This window comes from Aquarana catesbeiana, linkage group LG05 (genome assembly GCF_042186555.1).
Source record: "Aquarana catesbeiana isolate 2022-GZ linkage group LG05, ASM4218655v1, whole genome shotgun sequence".
Taxonomy (NCBI): domain Eukaryota; kingdom Metazoa; phylum Chordata; class Amphibia; order Anura; family Ranidae; genus Aquarana; species Aquarana catesbeiana.
This window is the reverse complement of record NC_133328.1, coordinates 304,735,394-304,755,981: the sequence shown is the minus strand read 5'-3', so window position 1 is coordinate 304,755,981 and position 20,588 is coordinate 304,735,394. Positions and strand designations below refer to the sequence as shown.

Sequence of the window (20,588 nt, the reverse complement as noted above, 5' to 3'; positions counted from 1 at the left end):
GAAAAACAGCCTTATACTTGCGTACAAAAGTTTAAAAGTTTTGAGAGCAGTACAGAAGTGCTTTTCACATATAGATGGGTGCTCATTACTAGATATTTCTTCAGAATAAGTGCACTTGTATTACTTTTATCCTTTGCATGCCTCTCACAGTACTAAAAACCTTTTTTCTAATGGGCTAGATTTACTGAAATGTCAAGCTCTCCAGAGCTCTTAGCCTTATGGTCTTCCCAAGACCAAACTGTCTTTCTCGTAGATCTTTCGTGACAGCTAGTACTATTCTTGTGCATGCACACTGAAACTTCCATAGTATTCAATTGAAAGACCATCCTCACATATTCTCGGGGGATTTCTGGTATCAAACTTTATTGATAATAAAAAAGGAGGTTATATACAGAACCACAGTGTACATTGTGAGCATGACGACAACAACATTGTATAACAAGTAAACAAGGACAACTCAACCACTGGGAGTCAGGATCACAAAGGGCAATCGTGAAAACTTGGAACACAGAATAAGTCTAGACAAGTCTGAAGGCTGGGTCATCCCAAAAAGAAACATACAGTTGTGCTCATAAGTTTACATACTCTGGCAGAATTTATGATTTCTTGGTCATTTTTCAGAGAATATGAATGATAACACAAAAACCATTTCTTTTACTCATGGTTAGTGTTTGGCTGAAGCCATTTATTATCAATCAACTGTGTTTACTCTTTAAATCATAATGGCAACAGAAACCATCCAAATGACCCTGATCAAAAGTTTACATACCCTGGTGATTTCAGCATAACATGCACACAAGTTGACACAAAGGGGTTTGAATGGCCATGAAAAGGTAACCATCCTCACCTGTGATCTGTTTGCTTGTAATGTGTGTGCGTGCGCGCGTGTGTGTATGTATATAAAAGGTCAATACGTTTCTGGACTCCTGACAGACCCTTGCATCTTTCATCCAGTGCTGCACTGACGTTTCTGGATTCTGAGTCATGGAGAAAGCAAAAGAATGGTCAAAGGATCTGCAGGAAAAAGTTAGTTGAACTGTATAAAACAGGAAAGGAATATAAAAAGATATCCAAGGAATTGAGAATGCCAATCAGCAGTGTTCAAACTCTAATCAAGAAGTGGAAAATGAGGGGTTCTGTTGAAACCAAACCACGGTCAGGTAGACAAACTAAAATGTCAGCCACAACTGCCAGGAAAATTGTTCGGGATGCAAAGAAAAACCCACAAATAACTTCAGGTGAAATACAGGACTCTCTGAAAACATGTGGTGTGCATTGTCGAGTTGCCAGAAGAAAGCCATTACTACGCAAATGCCACAAAGTATCCTGCTTACAAGACAAACAGCACAGAGACAAGCCTCAAACCTTCTGGCACAAAGTCATTTGGAGTGATGAGACCAAAATTGAGCTTTTTGGCCACAACCATAAACGCTACATTTGGAGAGGAGTCAACAAGGCCTATGATGAAAGGTACAGGAGGTGGATCGCTGATGTTTTGGGGGATGTGTGAGCTACAAAGACACAGGAAATTTGGTCAAAATCGTTGGCAAGATGAATGCAGTATGTTATCAAAAAATACTGGGAGGAACATTTGCATTCATCAGCCAGGAAGCTGCACATGGGACGTACTTGGACATTCCAACATGACAATGATCCAAAACACAAGGCCAAGTCGACCTGTCATTGGCTACAGCAGAATAAAGTGAAGGTTCTGGAGTGGCCATCTCAGTGTCCTGACCTCAATATCATTGAGCCACTCTGAGGAGATCTCAAAACGTGCAGTTTATGCAAGACAGCCCAAGATTTTACAGGAACTGGAGGCTTTTTGCCAAGAGGAATGGGCAGCTTTACCATCTGAGAAGATAAACAGCCTCATCCACAAATACCACAAAAGACTTCAGGCTGTCACTGATGTTAAAGGGGGCAATACACAGTATTAAGAACTGGGGTATGTTAACTTTTGATCAGGGTCATTTGGGTATTTTCTGTTGCCATGATTTCAAAAGAGTAAACACAGTTGATTGATAATAAATGGCTTCAGCCAAACACTAACCATGAATGAAAGAATAGTTTGTGTATTCATATTCTCTTAAAAATGGCCAATAAATCAAATTCTGCCAGGGTATGTAAACTTATGATCACAACTGTATATGGTTGGGACATAAGTTGTCACATGATGTTGTCTGATAAACCTACAAAGTATATGCCTGCATACAAAACATTTTTACAGAGATATGAGGCAAAACAAGGAGAATCCTAAGGATGTTCAATTATTTTTATGGAGTTCATGGCTCATATGCATAAAAGGGAGTTCGTATATATATGGCTGACTGGATCTTTTTAGTGCGCAATCTTTCTTGAAAATCTTCTCAGACAGCTAGATTTCAGGCAAGTATGATCCATTTGAGAAATGGTCAGCAGGGTGTGGAATGAATGCCAATACAGTAATAAGAATTTAATAAGACCTTTTCGTCACCAACTTGTAACAGATACTGTATATCATATTCTCAGTGCAGCAGGTTTTTACAGCCTATAGCACAAACACAGGCTTGTATTCCCTAATGTGCAGCAGAATTTCCAAATCAAACTATTACATTTGGGGAGTCATTTTTAGATTATCCCTTACCGGTTTGAATGTTGCAGTATACAGAAGTCTTCACACTGCTTTTCTTTCACATCTAAACAAAAGACAAAACAGAGAAGGAAGAAGAAAGAAGAAGAGTTTTTACTGTGCTTCCTTCTGCTTTTAATTGTACACTAAAATCACATCTATACATCAAGTATAAGTTAAGGATAGTTTAAAAGATACAGGCTATGCAAAAGTGAAGGCGAGACTAGGCATAAATGGGCTTTATTTTCACTCTCAAAGAACAAACAAGTGGGAGACCTCTTCCATTCACTGCACTGGAACCCACCAGGATTAACAGGACTTGTCTGAAGGACAAGAGAGACACACAAATACCTTCTATTTCTCTTCTCATAAAAGGGTGGGTCAACCAGATTCCATTGGGATTTTTCTATAATCTGGAAATTGGAAACCCTTAAAGAGCTGAATCCTTGACAAAGCTTCAGATCAGTCGTTCAGCAGGTCAGCCTGAAAACATCTATAATATTCAGTACTTACCAGTTCTATCCAAATGTTGTAATGGACCAAGTAACCACCAAGTTTTCGGTTATCTAAAATTCAGGAAACTCTTCCCAGTGTGAAATTACAGCTATGTAAATTAAAGGCCTGGAAGTGTTAGAAAGCAGGAGGTACGTGCAGATGTGAAACATAATCTGACTTGTCCAGCAGTGGACAAATGTATTTATTTGTATGGTTTATTTCAGAAACCCTGATGCCATTTTTCTATGAAGCTAAACAATACTTTAGTTCTGTATAATCAGGCTTTGTACATACTCTTTTCTATACTGATTTTTTTACTTTTCTTTTCTCATTTATCATCTCCTTTACCACTTCATTACTTAGATGTTTTTGTTATGTGCAAGTCATGGAAAGCAGTTTGGGAACCACCCAAGACATGACAGGACCTCTAGTTCTTCATGGACCACAGCTTGCAAAACACTGGTGTATTTAACTGGAAGTTTATGTTCATTAGGAATACAAGAATCCCATCCCAGTGTTGCGGTCTATTATCCAAAAATTGTATAATGTAAACATGTGATTCCTAGATTGTAAGCTCCAACGAGCAGGGCCCTCCGATTCCTCAAGCATTGAATTGTATTGTAACTTCACTGTCTGTCCTCATGTTGTACAGTGCGGCACAAAATGTTGGCGCTATATAAATCCTGAATAATAATAATAATTCCAGACTTCTGAAGGCAAAGCTTGTAGTTCTCAATGAACTGCAAGGCTGTTGATGAGCACTCTCATAGTTCAATTGCAAACCCTGCAGTTTTCGAACAGAAATCCTGTACAGGAGGTACGGGCAGAAAGCTGTAGGTCTGCAGGAGCCCCACAGGTCACTCACAATTCCACTGATGTTTTGCAGGCTCCTTGGGGAAAAAATAAATTCACTTTTTTCTGCAAAAGTGTGCATTTGTTTTTTTTTTTTAAATTTCAGATACTTGTATAGCACTGTCAATTTATGCAGCACTTTACATATACATTGTACATTCACATCAGTCCCTGCCCTCAAGGAGCTTACAATTTAAGGTTCCTAACTTACTTACATACACATGCTAGGGCCAATTTAGAAGAACCAATTAACCTACTAGCATGTCTTTGACACACAGGCACAGGGAGAACATACAAACTCCAGGCAGGTAGTGTCGTGGTTGGGATTTGAACTTGCGACCCTTTTGCCACTAGGCGAAAGTGCTAACCACAGCACCACCTGCTGCCCAATACTTTTTTCCCAAAAGTGAACACACACCTAAGAGTGCTGATTATTGATCCGCAAATACTGCTAAACTTAAACATACAGTGGATATAAAAAGTCTACACGCCCCTGTTAAAATGTCAGGTTTCTGTGATGTAAAAAAAATATATATATAATAATAAGACAAAGATAAATAAATTTCAGAACTTTTTCCACCTTTAAAACGTGACCTATAAACTGTACAACTCAAGTCAAAAACAGTGGAGTAAAAACAAAAACTAAAATAAATGTGTTGGGTGGGGGAATGCTGGTGTGAGTGCGTGTGACGTGGGGCGGCTCTGATCCTGTGAGACTTCCAGCGAGGGATGCCGGGTCCGGCTGAGCGGCTGTGCGCTGACTGACCTCTCTACTCCCCACGCTGGTTAGAGGAGAGCATCGGATATCCCAAGCCAAACCCTCCTCCAGAGGCTTGTGGACCCCCTCTCTCTCTTTCTCTCTCTCTGACAGCGGCTCCGAGGAGCCCACCAGATGCTGAATACCGGCGGGAGTGGAGGCTGGAGCGGCTCTGTGGGTAATGGTGGAAAAGTGACGAAGTAGCAGGGGGAGACAACATACGATGGTCAGCGGCCCTGGATCTCGGACTTCTGGCTGGTCGGCTTCTTGGGCTGGTGGATTGGCTGGATGGACTCCTCTGTTCATTGAGTGGTGGTACAGCTTTCAGTCAGAGCTAAGACTGCCGAAATAATGGTAGGCTGTGAAATTACCTTTTTATACTTCGGAAGGAGGGGAGGAAGGAGAAGAGCCAGGTGAGGGGGACAAAAATTGTCTGTTCCTCTGATCTATTCTACTGAGCTGTGAGGAGGGTGTATAATTAAGTGGCTAAATGCTAAATGGCCCCCAATCGCGTGCAAAAGCACAAATTGTTACCCCCTGTTCCTCCCCCACAGCAATGGCTGCAGGGAAATCAGCAATAAAATCTCCACAGAGGGGAACATCAGCAGAGACCCAGACTGTGATAGAAGAAGAGGTATAGAAAACTCCCTCTGGTAAAGACATTATGGAGGCCATTAAAACAAGTAGGGAGACCCTTACAAGAAAAATTGATGTGTTAGCAGTGGACGTCAATTTAATGAGACAGGAGTTTGATAAAAATACAGCAAAGGACTACAGAAATAGAAATCCGTGTCTCTAAAGTAAAGGATAAACTAAAAGCTGAGAATAGAGAATGGCATATATTGAACAAACAAATCAAAGTACTACAGGACAGAGCAATTGACACAGAAAGTCGTTTGAGAAGAAATAACGTCCGCATCGTGGGTTTACCAGAACGTGTGGAGAGAGACAACCCAATAACATTTTCAGAGAAATTACTGACAGAAGTTTTTGATTTAGCGGATGTGTCCACAACATTTGCGGTAGAGAGCACTTAGGACTTCCTATCGCTCCCCAAAGCCAGGGGTGCCTTCCAGTCCATTTTTGATACGTTAATTGACCGTATTTTATCAACAGCCAGGATAAAGGCAGATCTACAATATGAGAATTCTAAACTATCCGCTGGAGATACAGCAGCAAAGAAGAGCCTATACAGAAACACGAAAAAGACAGAGAAAGGGTTAAAGTTTAGCCTTTTATACCCTAGAAAATTGTGGGTGATGGGACACAAACCTTTTTTTTTTTTTTTGAAACACCAACTTTAACAGCAGAATGGCTGGACACTAAATAGATGGATTGTTTTGTTTTGTTTTTTTTCATTTTGGGTTTTTGTTTTTTCTCTTTTTCTGGGGACATATATAGGTTTATAGACTGGTATGGATCTGGATAAAGACAAAGTACTATATTATAAAGGATTAATGATTTATACTAATCATAGGTTTTGTTTTTTTCTTGGGGGGGGGAGATTGCTTCCCCGCTGAAAGCTAAATGTAAGAAAACAAACAAAAATAAAGAAATAAAAAAATAAATATACGGCGTGGGGTCCCCCCCACCCGGGTCCATACCAGGCCCTAGTATGGATTCGGAGGGGACCTCCCCCACGCCAATTTTTTTTTTTTTTAAATGGCGTGGTTTGGACCTGCCCTGGCTTGCAGGATTTGAAGGGCAGGGTAATGCAGCTTCCCTGCCCCTGCCCCATCCCCAGCTGCCCTGATAGAGGTATGGGTGGACACATATCTCTTCCTGTGATTTGCGTGTCATCCTTCCTTCCTGGAGGAGATACTGTGTCCAGGTCTCAATTGTCGATCTGCCAAAAGGGACATCATCGCTGTGCTCCGGGTTTGTTGTCCCCCTCAGCATCCAGGCACCTATCAAAAAAATGGCATCGGGCGGAACTGTGTCACTGGAAATGTGTCGTCGGCAGTTCTGCCCACCGGAAGCGAAGCACTCGGCGTACTGGGCTCACCTGACGCCATCTTGCTACACCCCTCTGACCTCCCAGGCAGGGGAGAGGAGTGAGGAGATCAGATGGCATCCCGCAGATGCCACAGGCAGGCTGGTTTGCTGCTGCACCACAGCACTTAAGGGGGACTATAGGGGGGTATCCCAAGATACCTTTGTCGGCTGGTGGGGCGATTGCTTACTTCCCCAATGGGGAGAAAAACCTCAGGCTGAAGAGGACCCTGTGTAAACTGTGTGCTGATCCTATTGGTCAAAGATGCTGCTTGCAGGGCTTTTTTTTTAGCGCCCTGCCAGCGCACCATTCCAGTGTGAAAGCCCATAACAGGAGAGGAGCTTTGCAGGTTCTATTTTTAGAGCTATAGCCCCTGTAAAGCGCCTCAGTGAGATAGTAGCCTTATTGTATTGTTCCATGTTAGATTTTGTAATATGTTTCTATTGTTCGGTCTATAATTATTCATTCATGCAAAGCTAGCCCCTGATGAAACAATACTCTTAACAGTCTTGATGTAGAATCTTACAGACACGTTTCATTTAAACCTATGAAAAAGATTCTATATCTATATGGGTTTTGTTCACCTATAGTGTAGGTTTTAAGATATGATTTTGTCAAACATTTTTTGATTTTTCCAATTATTTTTTGTACCAGGAAAGTCCCATACACCCATGATACAATTTGTTGGATGAAAAATATTTCTAAGGAGCATAGTGAGTTGTAAATATTTCATTTTTTTTGTTAAATGAAATGCGGAAAGAATCAGTCATTTTTATAAGATATTTCTCACAGCACAGCATGGGCAAATTATACCCCAAAACACATTCTGCTACTGGGGATACCACGTGTGAAACTTTTCAATTTTTGGACTAAATTATGCACTAGACATTTTATCACAAGAACCAACCAACACTGTATCAAAAACAGTGTACTGTAATTCTCACCTCTGTACAAGTGGTAAGGGAATATAGCTTAGTGTATTGTCACCTATAGCAGCCCCCATTCCTATAGGCCAAGCAAGCCTAGCCTACTAATAAGTGACTGCCCCACGAATGTTTGGGGCCACTGGCCAGGAGGTACAGGAAGCTAAGCAGAGTGAACAAAAGTGTTCCAGTGGTTCCAAGAATGCAGTTTTCCAAAACGGATTGGCTGGGACTAGAGTACTGCAGGAAAGTAGTCAGTGGGACAAGGAGATGGGCCCGATCAGATGGCAGGCGAGACGTAGTCAGATTCTTGTTTAAAAAAAAAAAAAGAAGACTTAGTAAACAGACCAGGTTCAGCACAGGCAGCGGTGACACTGCACTAGTGTGGTGGGGGTCAGGAACACTGTTGCTGGCTGCACCGGCTCTGGGGACACTGCACTAATGTGGCAGCAATCAGGAGCCTGTTAATGGCTGCACTGTCACTGGTGTGGTAGCAATCAGGAACACTATTGCTGATATGGAGACACTGACTGGTGTGCCAGCGATCAGGGACACTGGTTGGCTGCACTGGCATGATGACAATACTTGCGTGGCTAGCGACCAGGGACACAGGCTAGCTGCTCTGATCACTGTTTTCTACAGTTCTGATCACTGTTAAGGCTCATACACACGATAGGACTTTTTGACAACAAACATGCAAATTAGCTGTTTTAAGGCAACATCCTACCGTGTGTACGCTCCATCGGACAAACTTTTTCGGTTTTCATGGGACAAACGTTGGCTGTGCAAACAGACAAACTTTCCGGCAACAAAAGTCCTATTGTGCAAAATCCTATCGTGTGTACACAAGTCCATAGGATTTTAGTCCAAAGTACAAACACGCATGCTCAGAACCAATGCAAAAGATCAGACAACAATACAGAAGTTGAAAAAAAGGGTGGCGGTAAAGTTTGTACAAAGTCTGATCGTGTGTATGAGGCTTAAGATATACTGTTTCCACTCACAGCCGATCGCTGTGGAAGGACACAGCACTGGCTGCAACATATAGCATTTGTTTACACATGTGATCTTTTTGGCCCTGTACTCTGTTCTGATCTGCTGACTCTACTCTAGAGGGTGTGTATGAGTGGCATGAAGGGGAGGCCGCTTTAAAATAGCCTCCAGACCTAAGGACTGAGTCATCTGGCCATTTAAATACAATGGCCAGACAGCAAGTGGTTGTACACCCTTACAAACATATTATAAAGTAGGGGATGGGAAAAGGGGAAGGAGCAAGCAGCACCTGGAGGTGGTCAAGTAAATGACGTGACCAGTTGGATCATACACCCAATAGGTGTCTGTTGCTGTAACCATAAACGTACATAAAAAAGAAAAAGGGTACCCGGTATAAAGAGAGCCCAGTAAGGGGTTACTTTGGCAACAAGTATTGATCAAACCAAAATTCAAAAATATCAACAAAAAATCTTTTTATTTTTGCATATTGCTTTACAGATATCAAAAGTGGAGAGCAAATAGATAAAGTGCAGTATCATAAAAACTAATCAAGCCCAGAGTTGGACCTTGAAAAGATGGCCATGAACTAATTCAACAAACAGGACAGAACACAAAACAGTACAAGACAATAACAGACACTGTCCGGACGCATTGTATTGGCAAGCAGTCATTCAAATAAGTCTAGGGTAAATGGTCAGTTAGGAATGTATGACCCCGTATCCTAAATGAGACCGACTGACTGCTTGCAAATCCAATGGATGTGAGGAAAGGGGGGATGGGAAAGGAAGGTGGGGGAGGGGGAAATTGTACAGGCTGCTCGGTGAGCTGGATGGATGCAGCCTAAAATGAACTGATGTTAATGATTGTTAGCTAACTATAAGAGTTAATGGAGATGGTAATCCTGGGTCACAAACAGGATGTTTAGAATGTCAAGTATTATTGATATTAAGGAAGTTAGGATTACTCTCTTGCAAGATGTTGATTTAAATTACAATAGTTCAGAAAGTAATTTATATGTGAAAAAAGGCAATGACAATCAAAAATGGGGTCGTATGAGATATGTGTAGTAATAAAGTCAAACGTTACCATTTGAAGTCTTCTGCTTAATAATGTAATTCCTGATGAATTGGATCGGTTGATACAGAGAGTGCTCCATATACAGGGAAACCAATACACTCACATACTCAGCTGCTCGGCTTAATCACCATTGGCTGTTGGGGTGGCGGAAGATTCAAACCTCCAATGGCTCACCCCCTCCGTAATCAGAAGCCGAGATGAAGGATGGAGAAGCTATGCATGCTGTTAGGAATTCATCCCTGTGCACATTGAAGCATTGAAGTGTCAGTCTGCGGTAGACTTCAGTTGGTATTGTACGATCAAACGGCCTTAGCTCATCGAGACACAGCCTACATCACTCGCTTAACTTCCCATTCACCGGCTTATACGACAGAGCTGCGTTGTTGATGACGTCAACATGTTTCGCTGGGTCTAATGGCGTAGCTTCATCTTGGACCCATACATACAGTATACCCAGTTAAGTGACTGACCTCAGATGATACACAGAGATGAAACAAATCCTCCTACATAAGTTGTACCCTTTATCCCAAGCTCTCTCTTCTCTACAATCTTCTAAAGCACAGAATTCATACAGAATCTGTCAGCATCTCTCAGCAGCACAAAGCAGGGGGTGGGGATCTGAAGTCACACACTTCACAGTTAAGGAATAGGAGCTCTGAGCCACAATTGGACGGAAGGGAAACACTTTCTCACACACACACAATGCTGAGCCAAGGCTCACAGGTTGTGTGCTTTAGCTCTACTCCCCAGTCACCTTTTTATTTCTTGTATTAGGAAAACATGTCAGAAGTGACTCATGCTTATAACAGAGGAACAAGGCATTAGAAAGAAATGCTGCACAGTGTTTTATATGGGCAATTAAACACTATATAAGTATGTGCTTTGTGCGGGATTTCATGTCTGAGGTTTAGAACCACTTTAAAGGAGTTGTAAAGGCAGAAGGTTTTTTTTATCTTTATGCATCAAGATAAAAATCCTTCTGTGTGCAGGAGCCCCCCCCTAACACTTACCCGAGGTCATCTTCTGTCCAGCGCTATCCACGAGTGTCTCAGGCATCCGAAACTCTCCCTCCTTATTGGCTGAGGCACAGCAGAGGCACAGCAGCGGCACCATTGGCTGCCGCCAAAGTCAACTAGCCAATCAGTAGAGAGGGGGCGGGGTCGGGGAGGGGCTCCGTGTCTGGTTGGACACAGGGAGCTGCGACTCCGTTTGCGTGACTCCATAGCAAGCTGCTTGCTGAGGGGGCACTGAACAGGAGGGAGGGGCCAGATCACAGAAGAGGGCCCTTTACAATCACTTTAAAGAAAACATCAGAAGCAGGAAAATATGATATTCTAAGATAATCATTTTAAACCTTACCTGCTTTGTACCACCGTGTAAAATAACGGTCCACAACAGAAGGAAAATCTCGAGATCCTTCAGCCATGTAAAGGCAAAAGACAATTCAGCAGCAGTTCTTATTCCCAAGTCTAAAGAAAAAAAGAAATACACTTAAGGGGAATGAATAGTGGTTTTGTGTACATTTCTTTAACAAAATGAGTCTTTGCATACGAATATAATGTAGTCTTCTATTCAACCAGCAAGTGCTTCTTATGTTGTGTACACACGGGCGGACTTTTCAGCATCAAACGTCCGACGGTCTTTGACAGACTTTCGAATGACCGGACTTGCCCACACATGAACGGACTAAAGTCCGTTCGAAAGTCCATTCCTTTGAACGTGATGACGTACAAAGGGACTAGAATAAGGAAGTTCATAGCCAGTAGCCAATAGCTGCCCTTGCGCCCTTTTTTGTCCGTCGAACTAGCATACAGACGAACGGATTTTTCAACTGGACTTGAGTCCGTCGGAAAGATTTGAAACATGTTCCAAATCTAAAGTCCGTCTGATTTTCGACAGAAAAAGTCCGCTGAAGGTCCGGTGAAGCCCACACACGGTCGGATTGTCCAATGGATTCGTTCCGTCGGACCAGTCCGGACGAAAACTCCACCCGTGTGTACACGGCATTAGGGTGTTATCCACATGAATATATTCATTAAAACGGTGCACATTTAGGAGATATTTACACTACCTATCGGTAAGCATCATCTATAGTTAAAAGTAAAAGATGGAAGTTTACTTCCACTTTAACCACAGCAGAGGACATCTGGCTGACCATACAGTCACGCAGAACAATGTAAAGTCCCCTACAATTCATTGCGAAAACGTATGCATATATTTAAAGTAGTATTAACCCTCGGTGTTTAAAATAAACATTTCCCAGTAAATGATTTGTTAAAATGCTTACACCAGCAATTGCAGTTTTTTTTTTTTCCCCTTTTTATACTCTTATTTTTATGCTTTTTCATACATATAAATACACCGCCTCTCAAGAGGCTCATACAATTCAGAAACATTTTGTCAACCATATTTACATTACCTCATCAATTCTCGAGATTACCCATCTATAACTTATTGTAAGCCATTACTATTTGCTCAACCTCTTTCAAAAGATGGAGGGAGCAATTTATTATACAGCATATCAGGAAATGGTCCCCTAGAAAGGGACAATGAAAAACGTATGTGCTACCCTGCTCATGATTCCATTCCCTCTGCTAGTACCGTTTCCCCTTTTTTTTCCCCCCTTTTCTTCCACCCCTCCCTCCCACCCCCCCAGTGCATTATAAGCCTTCCTCTCTATACACATTAAGGTGATAAATGCCCAAGGTGTCAAAGAACAGGTGATTTAATTAATCTGATGTGGAGGTGCCCAAAGCTATTTAGGTACTGGAATGATATACTTGAGGGAATTAATAGGACCTTTGGGATCAAGCTGGAGAGGGATGCTACATTATGTTTGCTGGGGAAAATAGAGGTAAACAGTATATCTAAAAATATTAAAATGACAGTAACAAGATGTCTATTCCAAGCACGAAAGATAATTGCCCAAAATTGGCAATCAGCAAGGCCCCCTACATCGGAAGAATTGGGTAAGGTGATGGACGCCAATGTATGGAGGGAAAAAGTGGTATTTATAAGGCGGAAAAATTTGGATAAATTCTTAAAAATGTGGAAGCCCTGGTTGGAATAAATAGGGTGCCCACTATAAAGGAGAATAGAGAATATGCCTAAAGAAAATGTGGAGTAGGAGGTGTAGAAAGGGGTGTGGTGAGGACTGGGGTGGGGGGAAAGGTGAGGGAGAAAGAAAGGAATAAAACACACTATACTTGAAGATAACAAATAAAAAATTGCAGTTTACAACTATCGATGCTGCCGACTCCCTGAATTTCCAGTCTTCACAGAAAAGAGCTATCAGTGCAGTCTCCAACAGGTTTATTATCTTGGAAGAGGAATGCCCTGCCATCCTAAGCTACAGGGCTTTAGGTCTCTCTCAATACACGTTCTGTGGAGAGAAGCAACTATCAAGGATGGCTCCACAGGATAAAATATGGAAAAAATGGAAAAAATCTCGGGGATATAAAATAGACCCCATAGTGGTCTGTAAAGATGCTACCATCTCCTCAAATAATTCTATTACGCATTACAACAAAAACTACAAAAGGAAGCCAGACGTGTCACGCAAAACTGATGCAAGGCCAACAAAAGTGCAAAGTGCTTATATTCATCAACTAAATCTGGATTTAATTTAATAAATAGTGATTTTCATTTAAAGTTCAAATTTCTGGAAACGAGTAGAATTTAAAGTGGTTGCAAAAGGCATACAGTATGTGTATATACAGTATCTCACAAAAGCGAGTACACCCCTCACATTTTATTCCATCTTTTCATGTGACAACACTGAAGAAATGACACTTTGCTACAATGTAAAGTAGTGAGTGTACAGCTTGTATAACAGTGTAAATTTGCTGTCCTCTGAAAATAACTCAACACACAGCCATTAATGTCTAAACCGCTGGCAACAAAAGTGAGTACACCCCTAAGTGAAAATGTCCAAATTGGGCCCAACTAGCCATTTTCCCTCCCTGGTGTCATGTGACTCAGTGTTACAAGGTCTCAGGTGTGAATGGGGAGCAGGTGTGTTAAATTATGGGTTATCACCCTCACTCTCATACTGGTCACTGGAAGTTCAACATGGCACAGAACTCTGAGGATCTGAAAAAAAGGATTGTTGCTCTACATAAAGATGGCCTAGGCTTAAAGCAGATTGCCAAGACCCTGAAACTAAGCTGCAGCACGGTGGCCAAGACCATACAGTGGTTTAACAGGACAGGTTCCACTCAGAACAGGCCTCGCCATGGTCGACCAAAGAAGTTGAGTGCACATGCTCAGCATCATAACCAGGGGTTGGGGGGTGTGGGGGGGGTCAGCCTGTCAGTGCTCAGACCATACGCCATGGTTGACCAAAGAAGTTGAGTGCACATGCTCAGCTACATATCCAGAGGTTGTTTTTGGGAAATAGAAGTATGAGTACTGCCAGCATTGCTGCAGAGGTTGAAGGGGTGGGGGGTCAGCCTGTCAGTGCTCGGACCATACACGGCACACTGCATCCAATTGGTCTGCATGGCTGTCCCAGAAGGAAGCCTCTTCTAAAGATGATGCACAAGAAAGCCAGCAAACAGTTTGCTGAAGACAAGCAGACTAAGGACATGGATTACTGAAACCATGTCCTGTAGTCTGATGAGACCAAGATAAACTTATTTGGTTCAGATGGTGTCAAGCGTGTGTGGCTGCAACCAGGTGAGGAGTACAAAGACAATTGTGTCTTGCCTACAGTCAAGCACGGTGGTGGGAGTGTCATGGTCTGGGGCTGCATGAGTGCTGCCAGCAGTGGGGAGCTACAGTTCATTGAGGGAACCATGAATGCCAACATGTACTGTGACATACTAAAGCCAAGCATGATCCGCTCCCTTCAGAGACTGGGCCGCAGAGCAGTATTCCAACATAACAACCCCAAACACAACACCAAGATGACCACTGCCTTGCTAAAGAAGCTGAGGGTAAAGGTGATGGACTGGCCAAGCATGTCTCCAGACCTAAACCCTATTGAGCATCTGTGGAGCATCCTCAAACGGAAGGTGGAGGAGCGCAAAGTCTCTAACATCCACCAGTTCCGTGATGTTGTTGCGGAGGAGTGAAAAAGAAAGGACTCCAGTGGCAACCTGTGAAGCTCTGGTGAACTCCATGCTCAAGAGGGTTAAGGCAGTGCTGGAAAATAATGGTGGCCACTCAAAATATTGACACTTTGGGCCCAATTTGGACATTTTCACTTAGGGGTGTACTCACTTTTGCGAGATACTGTGTGAATATATGCATGCATGAGATAGTGTATATATATATATATATATATATATATATATATATATATATATATATATATATATATATATATATATATATATATATATATATATATATATATATATTTTTTTTTTTTTTTTATTTTACACACACAGCTGTGAAAAACTATTTGCCCCCTTCCTGATTTTTTTGCATATTTTTCACACTTAAATGACTCAGATCAAACAAATTGTATTATTAAACAAAGATAACCCGAGTAAATACAAAATGCATTTTTTAAATTATGGTTCCATCAAGAGAGTTTGCGATAACTGCCAATGAGTCTTTTACATTGCTCTGGAGCAATTTTGTCCACTCTTCTTTGCAGAATTGTTTTAATTCAGCCACATTGGAGGGTTTTCCCAGTATGAACAGCCTGTGTAAGGTCATGATACAGCATCCCAATTGGATTTAAGTCCGGGCTTTGACTAGGCCACTCCAAAGCCTAAATTTTGCTTTCTTTGAACCGTTTGGAGGCTGACTTGCTGTTGTGTTTCAGATCATTGTCCAGCTACATAACCCAAGTGCACTTGAGCTTGAGGTCACAAACTGATGGCCAGACATTCTCCTTTAGGTTTTTCTGGTAGAGCACAGAATTCATGGTTCCATCAATTATGGTAAGTCGTCCAGGTCCTGAAGCTGCAAAGCAGCCCCAGACCATCACGTTGCTATCACAACCATGTCTGACTGTTGGTATGATGTTTTTGTTATGAAATGCTGTATTCGTTTTTTGCCAGATGTATCGGGACTCACACCTTCCAAATCACACCTTCTTAAAATTTTTGTCTCATCAGTCCACAGAATATTTGCCTCAAGATGTTTTTTGGTAAATGTGAGATGAGCCTTTGCGTTCTTTTTGGTCAGCAGTGGCTTTTGCCTTGGAACTCTCCCATGGATGCAAATTTTGCCCAGTCTCTGATTGCTGAATAATAAACACTGATCTTACCTGAGGCAAATGAGGCCTGCAGTTCTCTAGTTGTTCTGGGTTCTTTTGTGACCTCCTGGATGAGTCGTCGTCATGGTCTCTGAGTAATTGGTTGTAGGCCAGCCACTCCTGGGAAGGTTCACCACTGTTTCAAGTTAACTCCATTTGTGGATAATGGCTCTCCCCATGGTTCACTGGAGTTCCAAAGCCTTAGAAAAGGCTTTGAAACCCTTCCTAGACCAATACATGTTTGTTTCTGTTCTGGAATTTTTTTAGATTGTGGCATGATATATGGATTTTTGTGATCTGTTAGCGTGCTTCACTTTGTCAGACAGCTTCTATTTATGCAATTTCTTGATTCAACAGGTCTGGCAGTAATCAGGCCTGGGTGTGGCAAGTGAAATTTAACTCCACTTTCCAAAAACTTGTGGTTAATCACAATTCATTCATGATTCAGCATGGGACATTACCTGCCCTGTGCAATGGTATTCCACAGAGCGGCCACTAACCTCCTCTTCTTGGGTATCCTGCTGGTGCTCGTGGCTCCTTCTCTTCTCGGTGCGCCCCAATAGTAACCCCATTCCTATAGTGTTGCACCTGGGGGCTTGCTCCTGAGAGAAGCTGTGTGCATCTATACAGCGCAGCTCGGCCCCACCCCCCGCTCACACCATTTGATTGACAGCAGCAAGAGCCAATAGTTCCAACAAGTGGAAGGTTTTCTTACCTTAATGCAGGTAATGCATTAAAGTAGAACTATATGCAAAATCTTTTGTTTTCATTTTGGATAGAGTAAGGGGGGTTATAACCCATCATATTTTTTTTTCCACCATTTGTGCCCCATTGGCGAGATTTCCCTTCACTTCCTGTTCCATAACCAAACTGGAAGCGAGAGGAAATCTCTGCAAATTAAGGGAACTATTTTGGGACCCCCAGGTCACCAGAACCAGTGTCCCTATTGGAAGATTTCCCCTCTATTACTTCTCTGGAGACAACTTAAAATTTGGGATTTTCTTTTACTTTCAATGATAATGCTAAAGGGGACAAATAAAAAAAAAAAAAAAAAAAAAAAAAGGAGGGTGAATCTCCCTAACGTGGGTGCCGACAGCAATGAAAACTGACAAGGGTTCTAATCACTCTCCAAAACGGGAAAAAAAGAAAAAAAAAAAAAAGAGTTTTGCCTTTAATCCTTAAGGAAAAAAAAAACCCTCTAGCTTTAGAACCACCTTAAAGTGGTTGTTAAGCCAGTCACATGGTCATATTTATACTATTAGCGCTGTCTCTTCATGCAGTGTGCCCCTGTGTGTGGGGATTAAAAAAAAAAGGCAGATTATACCTCATTTCTGAGCACCGTTCACATGACCTGCCAGCTCTCCCCTCTCCCCGTCTGACAGATGCAGCAGGCGGAGCCAAGATTCCCCCGCTGACGTCAGTCAGGAGGGGGGGAGGAGAGAGCCAGCTGGTCACGTGAGCGCTGATCGATGCTTAGAAGTTAGGCATTAACTTTTTTGTTTTAAATATATAAATCACACACACAGGGGGACAAAGGATTAAGAGACAGCATTGATAGTATAAATATGTACATGTTATTCCAGCAGCAGGAGGGGGCACTGCCACTAGCTTACAGGCAGGGGGGGTATATGGGAGAGAGAGGACAGGAGAGCTGCGGCTGACAGAAGCACGTAAACTGACCACGGTGTTGGGGCTTAGCAGCCATGATATACCGTGGTCAGTTTACAGAGGGGAGGGTAGAAACTGGCAGGATCAGCCAGGTATTTCAGGTGATACGGGGGGGGGGGGGGCTGGGGGGCAAATTACACAGCACAAGCACTGTGCTGTTATTCATGCTTTAAAAAGGGACAGGATCCTTTTTTTGTTTCTTTTTGGTTAAATGCTTTAGAAGGCATAATTCACCATTCGCAAACATTTAATCGAACACCTACATTAATATAAATAAAAAAAATTGTGTATTTATTACAATTTTTATTGTAGCCTGCACAGCACTGCAACTGTGATCAGTTGCCCAGGCTCCTGTAGACTGTTTCCCCAGCCCCAAGTCCATACAGAAATATGGCTCTTCAGTTATGGGGCTGGAGGAAGTAAACAATGGACGTCACGTGTAATGATGGCACTCCACTTGTGCTCTGTTGAGTTCCTTAGTTGTGGTTGCAGATAGGACTTGGGAGTCTTCCCGTTCACAAATTCCTCCAGCCCTTCCTACCCAGCTGCTCCATTCAAAGAAAAGCCCACCCTGAATGGAGGAGGACTACCTTTCATTCATCCGCCCATCCTCTATTTATAGATTTAAGCTATAGTACAGCTTCTATGAATGGAGGAGAGGGGTGAAAGAGGCAGGCATAGTCACTCATAACAGTGCCTGTCCCAGGTTCAGCGCCAGTATTAACTCCCTCAGGTATTAATTACAGCTGGGTGGCAGAGGACTGAAGATGTCTACTATGACAGCTGGCATCAGCACAAGAGAAACTTCACAGTAAACATAAGTAACATCCCTTGTCCCGATCTCGGGGTGGGGACAACGCACACAATACTTAAGCGTTAAAGTTGAATTCCAGCTTCATCCTAACTACTTTTAAAAGTATCCCCTTCCCCCTCTTAACATCTATGCTCACTAAACTGTATAAGAAAGATGTACTTGCCTATTTTCAGGCCAATCTGGTCACATGATCCCATTCCCCTGTGTCAGCTGCAGGGAAGCGGAGGGAGTGCCAACAATGGATGGACCATTAAAGCCTATGGCTGATGCCGCCACTCCAGGGTTTACCCGCTGTTGGAGCTCTCTCTCCTCTCCCCTTCAGCCGCCACCGCCCTACATAGGGGAGCCAATCACATGATCGGACTGGAGTTGAATGGAAAATAGTATGTACAGTGGCGTCGCTAGGGTGGTGGCTTTTGGGGCTATAGCCCTGAGTCTCTGCAGGGGTCCCCAAGGGGAGGGAGGCTCTCTGGGGACCCTGATGTAAGTGGGGGCTCTCTGGGGACCCTGATGCAAGGGGGAGGCTCTCTGGGGGACCCTGTTGTAAGCGTATGTATATACATGTGTATGCCCGCCCAAGCGTATGACTTTCTTTACTACGTTGCTATGGGCTCTAGCCCCAGATCTTTGTAGACCTAGCAACGCCCCTGGGTATGTACATCTTTCTTACACAGGTAAGTCAGCATAGGTGTTCAGATGGGAGAGGGGACATTTTTATGAGTAATTAGGATCAAGCTGTAATGCCACTTTAGGTTTTAAAATTTAAGTCAGAAGCTGATTGGTTGTCGTGCACACCTGCTCCAGATTCTGGCTGCTCCAGTAAATTTGCTGATGAGGCACAATTTTGTTAATAAATTCTCACCAGAAATGCACATTTATTGCTTTATACTTATACCCAGAACAGCAGAAATTGGAACAGTTGCCAAGCATCACCGCTAAGCTCTGGTCCTGGAATTATCCTGGTTTCTGGACCTGTCCATTAAGTGTTCTGCGGTTTTTTTTGTTTTTTTTTTATTAGCAGCAACAATGCCCCCCAAATATATTACTTTAAAACGTGGCATCACTCAATACCAACGAACCTGCAAAGTGCATAACCAAGGTAAGCTTCCTGCCCATTACATGTCATACTGCAACACGTTTTACTACAACTCCCAGCATGCCTTGCCACAAGCTGGATTGCCTGCTACAGTGTGGATTCTACTTCAATATTAGAGTACCACACACTCTCCGTACGTAAGCTTGCCTGTATTGGGACTCACAGTGTACTCATCCGTCCACACCACAAACAAATCTCCTTTCTTTGCACGTTTCAGTCCTTTACCAAAGCAGCACTGTCCATGTCCGGTGTGATGCTAAAAGTATCCCCGCCTGCGTGCCCACGTGCGCGTCACCGCCGCTCTACGTGGCGTATTGCGCCTGTGCAGAGCGTGCTCCCCAACAGTACGCTAACAAACTGCTAACGTGACCTGAGCCTCAGCTAAGCCCGCGTTGACGCCCCCCTCCTTCCATCATAGAACAGCAACGAATCTGCCGTGGATGGAAAGCATGCTCCTTTTTGTAGCGAGCATTCAGTTTCAGTTTGTAAAAAAAACAGGCTGTATATAGTTCTGCATTAGTAACCTAAAATGCTTGCTGTTAAAATTGAATGAACAGGCAATGTTATTTATATATCTATCTGTTTTTTTTTTTTTTTGCAGCAACACACATTACATTTTAGCTTGATAGTAAAAAAAAAAAAAAAAAAATTTATATCCTGTCATTGTTTTTCAGGAGCATGATTTCATTCGGAACTAAAGTCCACCTGTCTCCAGTCCAGTGAATTTATGCACTCCTTCCTCGCCAGTGCTTCCATCTGGTCTTTTCTGGCAGCATACATAGATGCAGTAGTATGTTGCCATGGATTGGCTACACATACAATCAGCTTTCCGGGATCTCAGCGCTATCACTTCCACGCCGAACCCTGCACCTCAAGCCTCGGCTTTCTCTCAACCATACATCAGGCGGGTTCTGAGTCCGTGGCACTCCCATCTCCCCTGCTCCCTGTGGACTACTACAGCTGGCTGCCTCAATGCCAGTGGCGTCAGTAGGGTTGGTGTCACCCGGCGCGGTAAAAATTGGTGTCATCCCCCCTCCACCAACTATAGTCCCCCCTCAGTATAGACCCCCCCACTAAGTACTGACCCCCTCCCTCAGT

At 42.9% G+C, this 20,588-nt stretch overlaps 1 protein-coding gene across 4 annotated transcripts in view; it reads right to left on the bottom strand.

Moving 5' to 3' along the window:
- The window catches only part of ABITRAM (actin binding transcription modulator), a 46,454-nt gene extending 26,631 nt beyond the window's left edge, over positions 1-19,823 (bottom strand). The window contains exons 1-3 of one of the 4 annotated variants that reach the window (XM_073630830.1): positions 19,654-19,823; positions 11,061-11,170; positions 2,627-2,678 (exon numbers count right to left, since the gene is read on the bottom strand). In XM_073630830.1, the coding sequence (XP_073486931.1) occupies positions 2,627-2,678; positions 11,061-11,127 (119 nt within the window). In that variant the 5' untranslated portion in view covers positions 11,128-11,170; positions 19,654-19,823. Of the gene's footprint in view, positions 1-2,626; positions 2,679-11,060; positions 11,171-19,637 lie in introns of all 4 variants that reach the window. The other 3 variants (XM_073630828.1, XM_073630829.1, XM_073630827.1) reach the window with 3 other exon arrangements.
- Between the last annotated feature and the right edge of the window lie 765 nt (positions 19,824-20,588).